Genomic DNA, 16,340 nt, shown 5'->3' with positions numbered 1-16,340 from the left:
CACCCCTCTTCCTCTTCCCCTGCTTCCTCCGCGTTGTGTTCTTCTGTCTTCCTCCTTCCTGTCACGGCTCCTCTCTACTTGGCCCACTCTCTTTCCTCTTCTCCTCCTTTTCCTCATTCAGAGTCCATGAGGAGCTTCTCCTCCATCCCTTTGGAGATCTTATCTTCCTCGGATCTTTCTGCGTTCCTGCAATCTTCGCTCCTCCTTTCTAGTCTTCTTTCTTTCTCTTCTCTCTCCCTATCCCTCCTGTCCACCGACTTGTCCTCATCCATCTTCACACCTATTCTGTTCCCCGCTCTTCTCCTTGCTTCCAGCACACGCCATTTCTTCTCTTCATCCCCCAGCCTCAATATCGTCAACCAGGCCCCTCTCTGGCCAATCACTCTCACCTCTCTTATCTCCACCTTCACCTTCAAACCTTCTGTGAAAAGTTTCTTTACCTTTTCCCAATTTGATTCCTTCCCTTCCCATTTCTCCTTCTCGATCCTTATTATCACATTTTTCTTTCTCATTTCTTCCTCGTTCCTTCCTTCCTCCCCTGCCCACCATTTCTTCTTCCCTGCCCTTTCTTCACTCTCATCCCTCTTCCTTTTCCCTCCGCTTTGCTCCATTCTTTCCACCTTTCTTTTCAGTCTCTTCATCTCCTCCTCCCGCTCTTCTATCTTCTCATCCTTCCTTTTACCATCCTCTTTCACCTCCCTCAGCATCTTCTTTACTTTTTCTTCCACAATCTCTTCCACCGCTTCTATTATTCTATTCCCCTTGCACTCCATCCTGGATTATCTGTAACATGTACATGTACTTTACATTATTCTCCTTTCCTTTTCTCTACTTTTCTCTCCCTCCCCCTTCTCTCTCCCTCCTCTCCCTTTTCCCTTTTACCCTTCCCCTACTTCCTCTTATTTCTCACACTCCCCTTTTTCTTCCATTTTTTCTTCTCTATTTCCATCATCCATTCATCGCCTCCCCCTTCCTCATCTAGCACCTACCCTACCGCTTCCTGCCAACTTCCACTTCCTGCTTTCCATCTTCTACATTCTTCCCATACATGCTCCCACGTTTCCTCCCTATATTCACACATCCTACATTTCTTCTTTTTTTCCCCTTCCCAGTACCTGCTCTCTCTCATCTCATTCCCTAGTCTAAACCTCGCCACCCTTCTCCACCTACTCTCTCCCCAACCCTTCTTCAGATATCCCAGAATGCCCTCTCCTTTTATTACCTTGTACCATTTATTATATTCCGATTCCTCGATCTTTTCCCATCTCTCTTTCCTTTGCTTCTCCTTATCTCCTCCCATTAGCTTTTGATACCATTCTTCTCCACCCTCTCTCAGCCTTTCCAGTTCTTTCAGCCCTACTCCCCTGTCTTCAAAGAAACTTCCTCCCTCCCGCTCCCAGCTTGATCCTTCTCTCCCTTCCTTTTCCCTTCTTTTCAATTTTTCCCAACATAGCCTCGCCAGCTCACTTCCTTTTCCCTCCTCTAACTTTTTCTCGAATCTCCATGCCCTCATCCCCGCCCTCCCTCTTAACTTTTCCCTTTGCAGCTCCTCTCTGACAAGGTATCACGGCGTTCTTCCGTCTACTCACAAAACCCATCTGATATACCTTTCCTCCAACCTTTCCATTCCCTCTCTCTCTCTCCATCTCCATATTTCCGCCCCATATCTCATCACCGTCCACACCAGTCTATCAAACAGCCACAATCTTTTTCCCCAGTCTTTCCCAAATCTTCTCTTCCCTATCCCCCATACCTTTCCCATCACCGCAGCCGCCTTCTTAATCCTTTCCTTCACATGCGCTTCCTGTCCTCCGTTCCTTTGGAACACGTAATCCAGATACCAAAATTCCTTAACTTCCCCTAATTCTTTTCTTTCCCATCTCCATCTTCTTTTACTGTCCCTTCCTCCTCCTTTTTTAAACCTCATTATTTTTGTTTTCTCCACATTCAGGTCCAGTCTCTTCCTACTTAAGTACCCTTCCAATCTTTCTAACATGCTCCTCATTTGATCCTTGTCCTCTGCAATTAGCATTACATCATCAGCATACGCCAAGGTATACACCCTCTTCCCTCCTAACATTATCCCACCTTATTTCACCCTGCCCATTTCCTCCTCCATATCCGCTAGCAACACATTGAACAATAATGGGCTCAATGGGAACCTCTGTCTTACCCCTCTCCCCGTCCAGAATGCCTCTCCTATTTCATTACCTACCCTTACCCTACTTCTCGTCTCCCTCAAAATCTCCTCCGTTCTTCTCACCAGCCCTTCCCTTATTCCCCTTTCCCTCATTGCTTTTACTAGTATCCCCCTGTCTACTGAGTCAAACGCCGCCTTAAGATCTACAAAACATGCTATCACCTTCCCCCCTTTCTTCACCAACCTTCTATTCACCAAGTAATTTAACACATAGATATTATCTATAGTTCTCATTCCTCTTCTGAAACCTGTCTGGGTTTTGTGGCACTATTCCCTTCCCCTCTAGCTCCTCTCTTAGCCTCTCCGCCAGAATGGCTGTGTACACCTTATACAGCGACGCCATTACTGTCACCCCTCTGTACTCCTCCACCCTTTTTCCTTCCCTTTTCTTTACGATTGGTGCAATTAACCCCTCTTTCCAATTCTCCGGCCACCCTCCCCTCTTCCATACCCTGTTGATAAATCTCCATGCCCAATTCTCCAACTCCTTCCCCCCATGTTTCCACGCCTCGCTTGGTATTCCATCCCTTTCCATTGCCTTTCCATCTTTCAACTTCCTTATTACTCTCCTCATTTTTTCTAGGCTTATCTCTTTCTCCACTTCTCCTTCTTTTTCCTCCCTCCATCTATCTACCCCCATTCTCACCCTCTCCTCTACTCCTCCTAACAGCTTCATCAAGTGTTCTTTCCATTCTTCCTCCTCAATCCCTTCCTCTATTCCTCTCCTCTTTCTTCTCTCCCTATTTACTATCTCCTAAACCTCCGATTTTCTCCTTGCTTCCTCCGCTTTTCTCTCCCATCTCAGGTTCTCCTCCTTCTTCTTCCTCTTACATAGCTCCTTAAACCCCTTTCTCCTTTCTTTGTACGCACTGCTCTCTTCCCTTCCCTTCCTCCATTCCCTTAATTTTTTCTCGCTTCATTCTTCGCTTCTCTGCAATCTTTATCCCACCACCCCACCTTCTCCTTTCTACTTCCCCTCAACTCCTCTTCCACACCTATTATCGCCTCTGCTATTCTTGCTTCCATTTCATCCTATTTCTTATCTAACTCTTCCTCTTTTTCCTCTACTTCCCCTATTTTTTCTACGAACACCTTCACTCTTTCCTCGTTCCACACTCCCCTGTTCCTTTTCTTCAACCCCTTCCCTCTGCCCTCTTCCTCGTTCCCCCTTTTTACCACCATTTCCAAAGGGTGGTGGTCTGAGTCTACTCTATCCCCCACCGTCATGCTCTCGATCTTCTTTCTTACTTCTCCATCCCCTATTACGTAGTCTATCACCGTATCTCCTCTTCCTCCTGTGAAAGTAAATTCCCCCTTCTCGTCTCCCCTCACATTTTTATTAACCTTCCTATACCCGCGCATTGGTCTGTCAGACCGACGATATACGTTTGCCTTGTTTTTTTTTAAATGGAAAACAAGGCAAACGTATATCGTCGGTCTGACAGACCAATGCGCGGGTATAGGAAGGTTAAATATCTCCCATCCTCTCTTCTCTAAGCAATTTACCAGCAACCTCCCCTCTTTGTCCATCTTCTTATCTTTCGATCTTCTTCCTCCTCTTGACCGTCCTCCTCCCTCCTCTTCTTCTATACTCCCACCTTCTCGCCCAGTCCTTGCATTAAAATCTCCCCCTATTATCGTAAATCTTCCTTCTTCTTTTCTTTCCATTATGTGTCTCATCTCCTGTACGCTCTCCTCCATCTCCTCTTTCTTCGCATATACCTCTACAATACTCCATCTCTCGTCACCTATCTTAACCCTTACTTGCCACACTTCTGTAGACGTCACGTACTTGCCACATTGGGGTGGAATCTACCCCAGCGACAAAAATTGTTATAACAAATAAGCTATTCAATATTTTAACTTGCCAATTTTTTTAGAACTTCTTAAAAGCTTACTTTTAAAAGTGATGTAGGTTATATAGCCAAAAATTAAAATTATGTATGATAAAAAAATTAAAATAGCCCCAAAAAAATGAAAAAATGGCTGTTTTTACAAAAAAATTCATTATTTTTTTTTTCATAAAAATGGCTAAAAATTTAGGTGAGTCTTCTACTGATGTAGTACTACAAGAAAAAAAATAGTAGTTTAGTGGCCCTTTAAAAAAAAGTATTTATTTTGAGAAATAAAGGAAGGAATTTCGTGAAAAAATGAACTTTGTGTTATAATCAAAATATGCTATAATATTTATTGTTTAAATTAAACTTTCATGTTATAAACAATAAAAAAGAAGCATTACAATCAATTTTAGTTTTTTTTTTAATTCCTTTTTGCTTTCTCATAGAGGAAGTCGTCCAAAGTGTAGTGGGATCACCTGCACCCCAGTGTGGCAAGTAAGGCTGAATTCGTGAAATTTTAGTGAATTTTTTGGCACTGTATTTTGACATCAGAGTAAAGAATAAGGTTGGTCCGTCATACATGATGTACCAACCTTATTCTTCACTCTGATGTCGAAATACAGTGCAAAAAAAATTTACTGAAATTTCAAGAATTTAGCCTTACTTGTCACACTGGGGTGCAGGTATCCCACTGCGCTTTGGATCGACTGCCACAGACAGACTAACGGTCCTGGCGTAATGCCACTAGCTTGAGGGGATAGTGGCATGCTCGAACTATTGACAGATGTCGCTATAGACCCGCTCCCCATAGGTTTCGGTACTTATAATTAAGGGAATATGGTCGTGGGGTTGATTTGATCCCAGTGTGGCAAACAAGGGTTAACCTTTCCCTCTATCCAGCCCTCCCTATCAATTTCAATCTCCGTCCCCTTCTCTTTTAACCCTTTTCTTATTCCCATTATCATCCCTTCTATTGCTTTTCCTTTTTTATTCTTTCTCTTCGCCATTTGCACTCTCCACTCGTACTCCTTTGGCAACCTTCCCCTTATTCTCTCCCAGCCCTTTTCTCCTATCCAGGTCTTTAACATGACTAATACATCCTCTTTTTTCAACTCTTCCCAAAAGTCCTTATTTTTATTTTCCAAACCAGCTACATTCCAGAATACCACCCTCCAAAACTTATTTCCCCCCTCCTCTTCTCCTCCGCCTTTCATATTGCCACTCTTTAATTCCTCCCCTCTCTCCTCTTTCCTTCTTATTCCCCCGTCTCCATTCCCAGTCCTCCTTCTCCTACCATGCCTCCCTCCTCCTCCTTCTCTCCTCCGCTCTCCTTTCTAATCCTTCCCCTTTCATCCTTTAGCACCTCATCTTCCATATCCCAACTCCACCATACATTTTCCAACCTTATTCTGCCTGCTTTAATCCATGCCTTTCTTCCCTCTCTCTCTTCTCCTCTCGCTATCTCTTTTAGTTTCCAGTTCATCCTTCTTTCCTCCCACGTCAAATCCTCCATGATTCTCTCTTTTCTACCCACCAGGCTCCTCTTTTTTTCCATCACCTCCCATTTTTGTTCTTCGTTCTTTAATTTCAACAACACCATTTCTCTTTCTTTTTCCACATCACCCCTTATTCTATTCACCTCTATTGCCTACACTTTGGCTCCTATTCCCTCCAATAACTTCTCCGCTTCTTGTCTCCTCCCTCCTTCCTTCACTTCTTGTTGGCGAATGCTGGAGGGCAGTGAATAACTCCGCACAAAAGATTATGATTAAGATACTGATACTTTATTTGTAAGATACTTTGAGAACACATGTAATGTCGTGAATCGTGAGCTTGATTTATTTTGTGTGTATATATGTTAGGTGCGCACGCAGTAAGTCCCCGTGCACGTATCGTGTCAGTAACGTCGTTCATCCATAGATGGCGTCATTGTAGCTTTTGGCTCCTAATTTGAACACTTCTAACCCCTTATCACTATATTTTTTCTTCTCTCCTCCTTCTCCTTCCTTTCCAGCCTTCTTTCCAACTCTCTTATTCTCTCCCTCACCTTCTCGTTTCCGTTTCCTATCTCCCTCTTTTCCTCCTCCTTTCTCCGTCCTATTTTCTCTTCCAATCTTTTTAACCTTTCCTTTACTTTCTCCTTCTGTTTTTTATCTCTTCTCTCTCCTCTCTTCATCTCTTCTCCTGCGCCCTGAACTCTTTTCTCAGTTCCTCTATTTCTTCTATCAACTTACTTCCTTGCTCCTTGAAGCCCTTTCTAAATTCCTCCCTCATGAACCTGAAGTCCTCTCTCATCTCACCAATTATCTCCCTCAATTCCCTCACACCTATCTCTGCTTCTGTTTTTGGAGATCTCGCCATTATCTTGCTTCTCTTAAAAATATCCTCCTTCTCCTCCACGCTCTTATCTAACTCTTCTCTCTTCCTTTTCTATAGTTCTTTTATTGTTACCGTGCTCTCCGTGCTCCCCGTGCTCCCCCTTCTAACTCTATCCTTCTCCTTCACTCTATTTATCACCTTCTTTATCTCCATCTCGCTTTCCTTCTCTTCGTTCATCTCCTTTTACTCTGCGTTTCGCTTCGCCCTCTACCTATTCTCTGTTCTATGCCCTGCCTCGGTCTGCCTGCCGCTTCCCTATTCACCCGCCGAGTCGCCCCTCTACTCACCTTAGCGTTCGCGCCCTACCACGAACTGCCGCCCTGGCTCGGTTTACCCTCTACCTGTGTTATACTCTATGTCCTGCCACACACAACCGCACGCCCCTCTGTCCGCCTACCGACTCGCCCCTCTACACCGTCTCTCATTCTCGCTCTACCCAGCGCTACCGTACGCGTCTCTGCTCACCTAACGCGTCGCCCTTCTACCCCAGCTATTATTCGTGCCGTAACCTTTGTCAAGCCCTGTCACCTTTTCTCCCTATACTCCCCCCCCTCTCTCTCTCTTTCTCTCTCACGCTCCTCCACCACTTTCCCCTTACTCCTCCACACTCACTCACCTTTGCTCCTCCCTTCTCGCACACTCATGCCTTTCACAAACTCCTATGGCACTCCTTTTTCTTCGCTTTCCACTCGCACACTCTCACACGCTGTCAACTCAGTCGTACCGGAAACGGAACCGTAATTCTAATTCTACTATTTATTTTATTTCCTTTTTATTTTAATTAACAAATTTTACTTTTGTGTAGAATATTGTAGATAGACACACACACACACACTCACACACACACACACACACACACACACACACACACACACACACACACACACACACACGCGCGCGCGCGCGCGCGCGCGCGCACGCACGCACGCACGCACGCACGCACGCGCACACACACACACACACACACACACACACACACACGCACACACACAAAATTAGAGTATATGTCAGTCAAACCCAAAAATTTCTTTACTATTCCATCAATCTTTTATAACAGAATAAATTGTTAACAAATAATTATTTTATATATTTTAACTTTGATTTCAAATTTATATTCTACTTTATAACATTCTTTTATTTCTCATGAAATAGATATATGTAAGGGAAATGTGGATAAAACGGTCTACCTAAAGACCTTAAACAATAAATTAATCTTACTTTTAAAGGAAAAACATATTCGGATTTAAAACATCGTCAGGAGTGTTTAGTAACATTATAGTGTTATAATTAAAAGAATTAAATTAAGCAGCCCTTAAAGAAATCCTAAACCAAAGGCTGAATTCCAAAAATGTCTATAATTTCGATCGTTTTCTGTTATCGGCCTATATCTGTCTATATCCTTGTATATAGACAAGGATAGACAAGGTAGTTATAGTCCGAGCAGAAATTCGCTCACGGATGTAATAAGGTCCTTAGCAGGTTATCTTTAATGCAAAATCAGGTCCGGATAAGAAATCCAGATAAGGACCATATCTAGAGACTTTAAATATTCGGTCGCAATTAGTACGATTAATTATTGATATACGTAGAAATTTTAATGCAGAATAGTTAACTTAACGCACGTGTTACACACCCTATTTTATATTACAAGTGCGTGGAAAGTGGCCCATTGCGCGCGTGTCACGCGCGGAATGGGCCACTTTCCACGCACACACACATGTGATATAAAAATTATTTAATTTATTTTAATCAGAAATGTATAAACTGCAGATTCTGTTTTTTTAGTTTTCGATGCCAATGTGTTCCTTATGTTCTAAAACGTAGAAATATCGCATTAAAAAAAATGTCGGTATGTGTGTACGTGTATATGTATGTATGTATGTGCCAAATTTACCGAAATTTTTATAACTCTAAAACTAATCAACCAAATCTTAACGAATTATATATGAAATAGGGGTAGAAAAAACTGAATAATATAATAGAATTAAGGGGGCAATTTAAATGTATTCCCCATCGGTTGACGTTCGAAAATTGTAAAAATGTTAAAAATTGTGAAAGTTATAGCAGAAAGTTATTTTGTGCCAATGAACTTTTTGCCAACTTCTTTTTGTTAAGTGCTATGACTTTCACAATTTTTAACATTTTCACAATTTTCGAACGTCAACCGGTGGGGAATACATTTAAATTTAATACCCTTTTTGCGTTTTTCATTTCAGGACCGCCGTACAGGAGCTACTGCCTACACCGTAGTCGAGCGCGCGCGCGAAGAGATGACTCATAACTCCTACATTTTTTAATATTTTTCCATATAAAAAATACTGTAAATGCACCTAAACATGTACTTCAATATCGTATACACCATGAACCTGATTGGCCTACCACTTTGTCACAAATAAATCCTGAAATTGATCCTCCGCAATCCTCCGCCAGACTGTACTACCCCCTTAATAAAAATTGCTAATAATAAAAGAGTTACCGATTTCTGTTTAAAAGAACAGCCAAACTTACCAAAATTTCTATAACTCAAGAACTGATTAACCAAATTTTAAAGAATTATATATGAAATAAGGGTAAAAAAAACTGAAGAATATAATAGAATTAATAAAAATTACTAATAATAAAAAGGTTACCGATTTTTATTTAAAAAAATCTACGTAATTGCTCTAATTTCCGCAAATTTTGAGATATCAAGCTTAATTTTTTCAATGATCAGTGAAGGGGTTACTGATTTTTGCCTAAAAAGTGTACAAGTTATACATGTAATCTTATATATAGAAAGTATCATTAAAGGAAGGTTGTTTTGAATTTCGCGAAGATTGGTGAAAGGGTTACCGATTTCTGCCTAAAAAATATATAGGGTAGACCGAGGCGAATTGGATTACTAATTAGCACAATAAAATAGCTTGTTTGAAAAAAAAACACTAACGAAAACTGTCTTAAAACTTATATTTATCCGATTCGCCTCGGTTTACCCTAAGTTATTTAATGGATAGAGTATCATTTTAAAGGAAGATTGTTAGTGACTTTGGCGAGGATCGGTGAAGGGATTACCGATTTCTGCTTAAAAAGTGTATAAGACGTACATGTAATTTTATATAGAGTATTATTAAAAAAAGGTTGTTTTGAATTTTGCGAGAATCGATGAGAGGGTTACCGATTTCTGTTTAAAAAATGTGTAAGTATCTTTAATGATACTCTATCCATAAAAAAAGTGTGCAAGTAGAACCTTGCACATTGCTTCCTTATAATTTTTAAGTGTGCAAGTAGAAACTTGCACATTGCTTCCTCATAGTTTTTAAATGTGCAAGTAGAAACTTGTACATTGCTTCCTCATAGTTTTTAAGTGTGCAAGTGGAAACTTGTATTAGGTACATTACTTTCTCATAGCTTTTAACTGTGCAAAGTAGAAAGTTGTTTAAGTGAGCAAGTAGAAACTTACACATTGCTTCCTCTATGAGGAAGCCAAATTAATAAATATCTATACTAAATAATTACGCATAAAAAAACAGGCTTTCTCATAGAGGAAGCAATGTGCAGGTTTCTACTTGCACACTTTTTTGCTATTTTTTGCTTTTAAAAGTAATTTTTTTGCTCAGCTATTAAAAAGTTACAAAGGGCTGGATAGCTTAATCTTAATGTTGGGTATGCCATATCCGGTCGGTTATTTAATCACGTGCCATTTCGAAACGGATGACGGTAGCGGTCCGGTATGGGCGTGTAAAAAACTTTGAGGTTTTGTCTTGAACGTCGAATTTGAAACAGCGTCAGACTCGCCGTAGAAGCCGAGCAAAAAAGTAAGAAAGTTTGTTTCGGGTATGTTATACCCACTTTATGTGTTAGTGAAATTTTTTGAGATATTTTATTTTATTTATTTACCGCAATGTATCTATAATTTTGTGACGATACGCGTATTCGTCACTAGCGCTACGGCCCTGGCGGCCACCAAGCATATGTTCAGCGTGCGCTCCTGTGCCCGAGCGGTGGGGCAACCGAGCGGTGGGGCAGCCCAGTGGTGGGACAGCCCCCACCGACCGCACTCGGAGTATAAATAGGGGACTCGAACCGACTTGAGTCACCAGTCCTGTCCGACTCCTGTTCCCGACACGACCTCTCTCTGAGACCGCTTCACCACGTTGGGCGCTCCCAACGACTTCCTCCGTACAGAGAACGGGTGCTCCCGTCCTCACCTGGGCGCTCCCAGGGTACGGGCCTCCCCAGCTGGGTGCTCCCGGTTGGCATTACCTGCCCTTTCCTGCCTCTGGGTCGGGCGCTCCTGACCCCCTCCGCCGTACGGAAGACGGGCGCTCCCGTCTTCAAGCCGGGCGCTCCCGGTGTACGGGCCGCTCAGTTGGGCGCTCTCGACTGAGCTCCTGACCGACCTGTCTACCCGCGAATTCGCAAGGCAACCGTGCCTCCGTACTGGCCCGCGAATCCGCCAGGCAACCGTGCCTCCGTACTTGCCCGCGAATCCGCAAGGCAACCGTGCCTCCGCGCCTGTCCGCGAGTCCGACCGCGCATCAACCCGGTACACGTACACTGCGGCTCAGCGGAGCGACACACACACACACTGACACTCACGCCCTCCATCAAACTGTATTGTAAATAGTGTGAATAAATAGCTTTCTGTGAAACTGACCAGTGTCTCCACGTTTTCTCACCCTGGCCTGGCGAGCGAATTCCGAGCGAGAAAACGCGAACGTTACAATTTGAGGTTATAATCATACAATACAGATTATTTCAAGTTATGTTATTTCATTTATACGATGTACAAATGTTTGAAATGCGAATTGCCAATGTGCAAAGTACACAGGGCAAAAATATGTACTCATTGTTCGATATAATAAATTTCACTTTTTTATAAAAATAAATTACTTTCAAAGAATTATATTGTAATTTTAAATTATTTTTAACTTATTTTTGTAAAATAATTAAATATATGTATGGTTCTCATGTCCGCCATTTTGTTGTTGTAAAGTTTTTAAAGCCAAATTTAACTTTTAAATTATGTTTATCAATCGCAAAAACTAGACATAAAGTCTTAAAAGTTTTTATAAATTAGTTCCAGAATTACAGGAATTTTTTTCACGTGATTGAAATGCTCCAAAAAAGTTAAAAATTGTCCAAGTTCACCATGTCAAATAATTATACTTTTTGGAACAAATAATTATGTTGGAAAGTCAAACCGAAAACATTATTCAGCGCTCGAAACGCGCCGCCCAGCGAGGAACATCTGGTATCCGCGATCACGTGTTTCGAAAAGCGTTTCGCCCGCTTATTCGTCGAGGCACCGGGCCTAGCAACCGGAACGCGTGCTCCACGAGCTTACGATAGATATAAGGACAAATAAAGTCACTTTTCCCGCAAGGGGCGGAATTCCTCTCCCCGTTTTCGCATGACGCGACTGCCGAATCGAATGCGGAGCGGGCAGAATCTATCGAGTCGTCGGCTCGCTCGCATCCAAGCTCACGATCGCTTAAACCGCTCGAAATTCAGTACGCCGCTATTTAATTGTATTTTGTGTTAGCGTGTCCGCTGTGTGCCGCACTTTAAACTCCGACGCTCTTTGCATTATCGCCCGCGGCTTCGGGAATCCGATCCCGCGAACAAGAAGTCCGACACGCAAAATCTCGGACGCGCAAGATTTCCGCCTGTGAGACCTCCGATATTCGGTTTGCTCCGACTCTGCGAGATCCGCTATTCGGTTTACTCCGATCCGGCCGCGTCAGGAGGACGAAAGATTGTACACGAAGTGCGTCGAGTGTCATTGTGCTCCATTGTGTGGACAGAATAAATGTCTTTGGTGAATTACGAGAGCTTCAGTTTCCTGATCCCTATCCTTCAGCGAGAGGCAAAGTTCGCGACACCGGCTGTCTTCGCGCTCATCTCTGAGCGGATCCCGGCATTCAAGCGGGACGATCTCGTCGAGATCGCCTCCTGAACAAATTATGACGTATTTTTTTTTTCATATACTATCATTTCTGTACTTTTAAGATCCGTTTATATGAAATGTCTTTATCGGTTTTTTTTTTAAATTATGAATTTTTAAAGAAAAAGTGATTTTTGTACAATTTGCTTACTACTTCATTCGACTTATTTGCAAATATCTTTGAAGATAAACGTTAAATCACAATATAATTTACATGGTCTTCTTCCTTACAGTCTGGCACACAATTAAAAAAAAAAAAGAAGTTAAAATTGATGCACAGGACGCAAAGTTACAGTTGAAATACGCGAGTCGGGTTATGGCATACCCACGTTATGTATTGATGGTACTGACTGGACAGTATGTGTTTAAGGGTTAAGCTTAATCTTAAGCTATTTAGCTTTTCGTAACTTTTTAATAGTTGGAGCAAAAAAAATTATTTTTAACAGCAAAAAATAGCAAATAACTAGTAAATTAATTCCATATAAAATTGTTTGTGTTCTGATAATTTGGCTTATATAGCTTATTAACCCTTTTTGGTCACACTGGGTAAAATACACCCCAGCGTTTTTTGACTTCGAAAACGACTCATTAAAACCAATGGAAATGGGCCTTGTGCCGCCATCTACAGGTAGTTGGGACCTTCAAGTATCGATCCCCGTCGATGGTATATTTTTCGGCCCGTTAGTTCTCTCTCGGCATTTTTTTCCGCAAAAAATCGCCCTTTCATAACCTCAAAATCAATATACTTTTTGGAACAACCGCATAAACTGCAATAATTAGTGAAAAGTGCGTCATCTGAGGATGAAAAAACCGTTTGAAAAATTAAAATATCTTAAAAATTGAAAAAGTTACATTAGAGTTTTTGTGAAAAGTCACTTTTCCGACTTACTTTTTTTCAACAATTTTTTTACATATGTTAAATTAATTTTTTGCAAATCAAATCTATACAGTCTTTTTAAGGAAGACTTAAACTACAACAGAATATTTTTTTTTAAGGTCATTGTTGGAAATACGTAAAAATATCGGTAATATCGTGAGATGGCTACAGCCATCTATTGCATTAATAATATATTTATTCGTGCGCCACTTCTGTCGATTACTGCCGCTCGGACTTCCGTATACCGTCTCCCAAGCTACGCTGTCTTGGGCGACGCTAACATTTGCAACTTCTAGCTCGCTTTGCTCGTGCGACCATCACACTCATTTGGGCTCGACCACTCTTCCCACGAGTTGTTCATACTATTTTTCTTAACAAGAGCGTGAAACAGGCCGCTTTTCGCGCTTGTTTTACAATTTCATTTCTCCACTAGTTGAGAAATGGCTCCATTTTTCAACTAGTGGAGAAATGGATCGTTTTGCTCACTCAAAACAAGCGCGAAAAGCGGCCCATTTCACGCTCGTGTTAGGAAATAGTTATTTGTGTAACAAGTGCGGGAAGTTGAGAATTGGACACGAGTGCGGGTGATCGCACTCGCCTTCGGCTCGTGCGTCCACTCCGCACTCGTGTCCAATTCTCAACTTCCCGCACTTGTTACACACACTATTTTATATCACAAGTGCGTTTAAAGTTTAAAGAAGGACTTACGGGGGGCGAAGCCCCCCCGAGCCCTTAAAGAAGGACTTGCGGGGAGTTAATTCTCCCAACGGGGGGGCCAAGCCCCCCCGAGTTGGGAGGGTGGTCCGAGGGGGGGTTCGCCCCCCCGAGTCGAAAAGTTGGGCGCAGGCGGGGAGGGGGGCGCGGGGGGGAGAGGCGGAGCCCCTCCCCCCGCCTATGATAAAAGCAATGTTTATTACAGTATCAGTCATGATTAATATATCCTGCAAAAGAAAGAAAGTTTTGTACGTTTTTTGAAAGGCATAAAAACAAAATTAATTTATATTTTTTTACATTTTAACATTTTATATTTATTTATATATTCCATATATTACCATATATTCCATACATATATTATATATATTAGAAAGTAAAATAAATTAATTTCTTATTTCCGGGGTTACGTTTGAACAATTTAGTGTTATGTTTGAACAGTTGTTTAGTTGTAGTATAATAAGATTATTTTTCGTGTTGGATGTCGTTAGTATTCTGTCTATATATTGTTCATTTGTATGTGTTTCGATATTTGTATCTGTAGTGTTTATAGGTTTTTGTGTTGCGGTATTTGTATCTGTGTTATTTATAGGTTTTGAATTTTCTTTATTTTGGATGTTGGATGTTGACATGGGATTGTTGATTGATTCTGTAATTGATTTGTATATTTTTTTTTGCTATTGATGGAGTCCTCAATGTATCCTTCAGCAACTGTATTCGATTTCCAGCTACCGTGTCGTTTTAATGTTATTATGTCCGCTCCAGAGTCTGCTAGCAGCGTGGCAGAAGTGTGGCGACGAAAGGTGTGGCCAGTATAAGAATCAGGATTTGCTAATTGTAGATATGATGCGATAATAGATGGAATCTTTCCGAATTTGTTGATTCCAACTGGTTGAGTGGTGTACTTTCCATTTTGATAATTTAGAAAAAATCTTGAGTTTTGGACGTTTTTTGGTCTCAAATTTATATATTTTTTAGATATAGTGTAGAATTCATCGGAGATTATGAAAGATCTTGGTTTGTAAGTTTTTGTAGTTGGAATTTTAACGAGCAAGACAGTTTTTTTGCCTTCGATGTCATTAACTTTTATATTAACAAGTTCCTCTCTTCTGCATGCACCACAAACTCCAAATATCATAGCTACCTGTAAATAATTTAGTATATATGTACAGATTGTATAAAATTTTTTATTAATGTAAAAGTTTATGTTTGTATTTGATACATTACCTTTATAAGTAAATATTTTTGGTCATCAGTTTCGTTGAGAAATTTTTGAATTTGTTCTGATGTTAATACTTTTGCTTTTTTTGGTATATATCCTTGTGACTGTCTCTTCAGGAATGGAATGAGTTTATCATATTTATTAATATTAATATTGTTGTTAATATTTAGAGTCGTTTTGAGCATTGAGTAAATTGCCCATAAGGTGGATGGCTTATGTGTTTTTGATAATTCTGTGAGATATGCCAGTATTGTGTTTTCTGAGAATGATTTCGCTTTTTTAGTAATTGTCCACTGTATGAAGTTGTTATATGTATTTGTATATTTGTCTTTGGATTTTGAAAGTAATAGATTTTCTATCGCGTTTCTTGCAGTTTGTGTTATTTCTTGAGGTGTTAATTGGCCGTCGGTCTCTGTTTCTGGCGTTTCTGGTATGATGTTACTCATTTTTGAATTTATGTGTATGTTCACTTTACTGTGTATGCTCACAATGACTTTACTATGTACGTGTCACTCGTGTCAAGGAAGGTTATGTCTGAGTATCGCTGTGGTAATTCGCGTAGCATTAAAGTTGAAGAATCTTAACGACATCTCGCGGCGCACGGAAACACGTGTAGTGTTTCGCGTAGTGCGCCGCGAGATGTCGTTAAGAACATGTCAGAAATAAGAGGACTCTAGTGGAAAAGACACAGAATGAGTGGGGAAAATAAGGAAAGTGTTGGCAATGAGTCGTGCAGGAATGACATAGTGCGGGAATATAGTGAGAAATTTCTCATGCATGGAATTGGCTATTTCGCGTACAGATGGCGCGCACGGAATGGGCCACTTTCGACGCACGTGTGATATAAAATATTTTTATTTTGTAGTGTTACCTCTGTAATTCATTGTAATTAAATCTTTTATTCTATTTAAAAAATACATATATAAACTTTGTATTTAAATACAAATTGTATTCCCTCGTTGGATTAAATATTTTAATAAAATATTTTTATTTTGTACTGTTACCTCTGTAATTCTTTGTGACCACTAAAAAATACACATGTAAACTTTGTATTTAAATATCTTGTATTCCCTTGTTAAATTTGAATAAAATTTTTTAATCTTATAAAATTGTTATCATACATTCTTTTCTAATTGACACAATGTAAAGATTTTTCAAAGTAATGCAACAATTATTTTTTGAGGCAA

At 40.7% G+C, this 16,340-nt stretch overlaps 1 protein-coding gene and 1 pseudogene across 1 annotated transcript; both read right to left on the bottom strand.

The window, feature by feature from the left end:
- Positions 1-889: 889 nt before the first annotated feature.
- Positions 890-3,037, bottom strand: LOC139819464 (uncharacterized; annotated as a pseudogene).
- An 11,298-nt stretch (positions 3,038-14,335) lies between these two features.
- LOC139819150 (uncharacterized) lies at positions 14,336-15,741 on the bottom strand. The gene is made up of 2 exons (XM_071788351.1): positions 15,159-15,741; positions 14,336-15,075 (listed from the first exon to the last, which is right to left on the bottom strand). Exons 1-2 carry the CDS (start codon positions 15,597-15,599, stop codon positions 14,518-14,520), a joined length of 999 nt encoding a protein of 332 aa, XP_071644452.1. The 5' UTR covers positions 15,600-15,741; the 3' UTR covers positions 14,336-14,517.
- Positions 15,742-16,340: the final 599 nt, after the last annotated feature.

Source organism: Temnothorax longispinosus, chromosome 9, assembly GCF_030848805.1.
Source record: "Temnothorax longispinosus isolate EJ_2023e chromosome 9, Tlon_JGU_v1, whole genome shotgun sequence".
NCBI classification, from domain to species: domain Eukaryota; kingdom Metazoa; phylum Arthropoda; class Insecta; order Hymenoptera; family Formicidae; genus Temnothorax; species Temnothorax longispinosus.
This window is presented reverse-complemented; position numbering and strand designations above follow the sequence as displayed.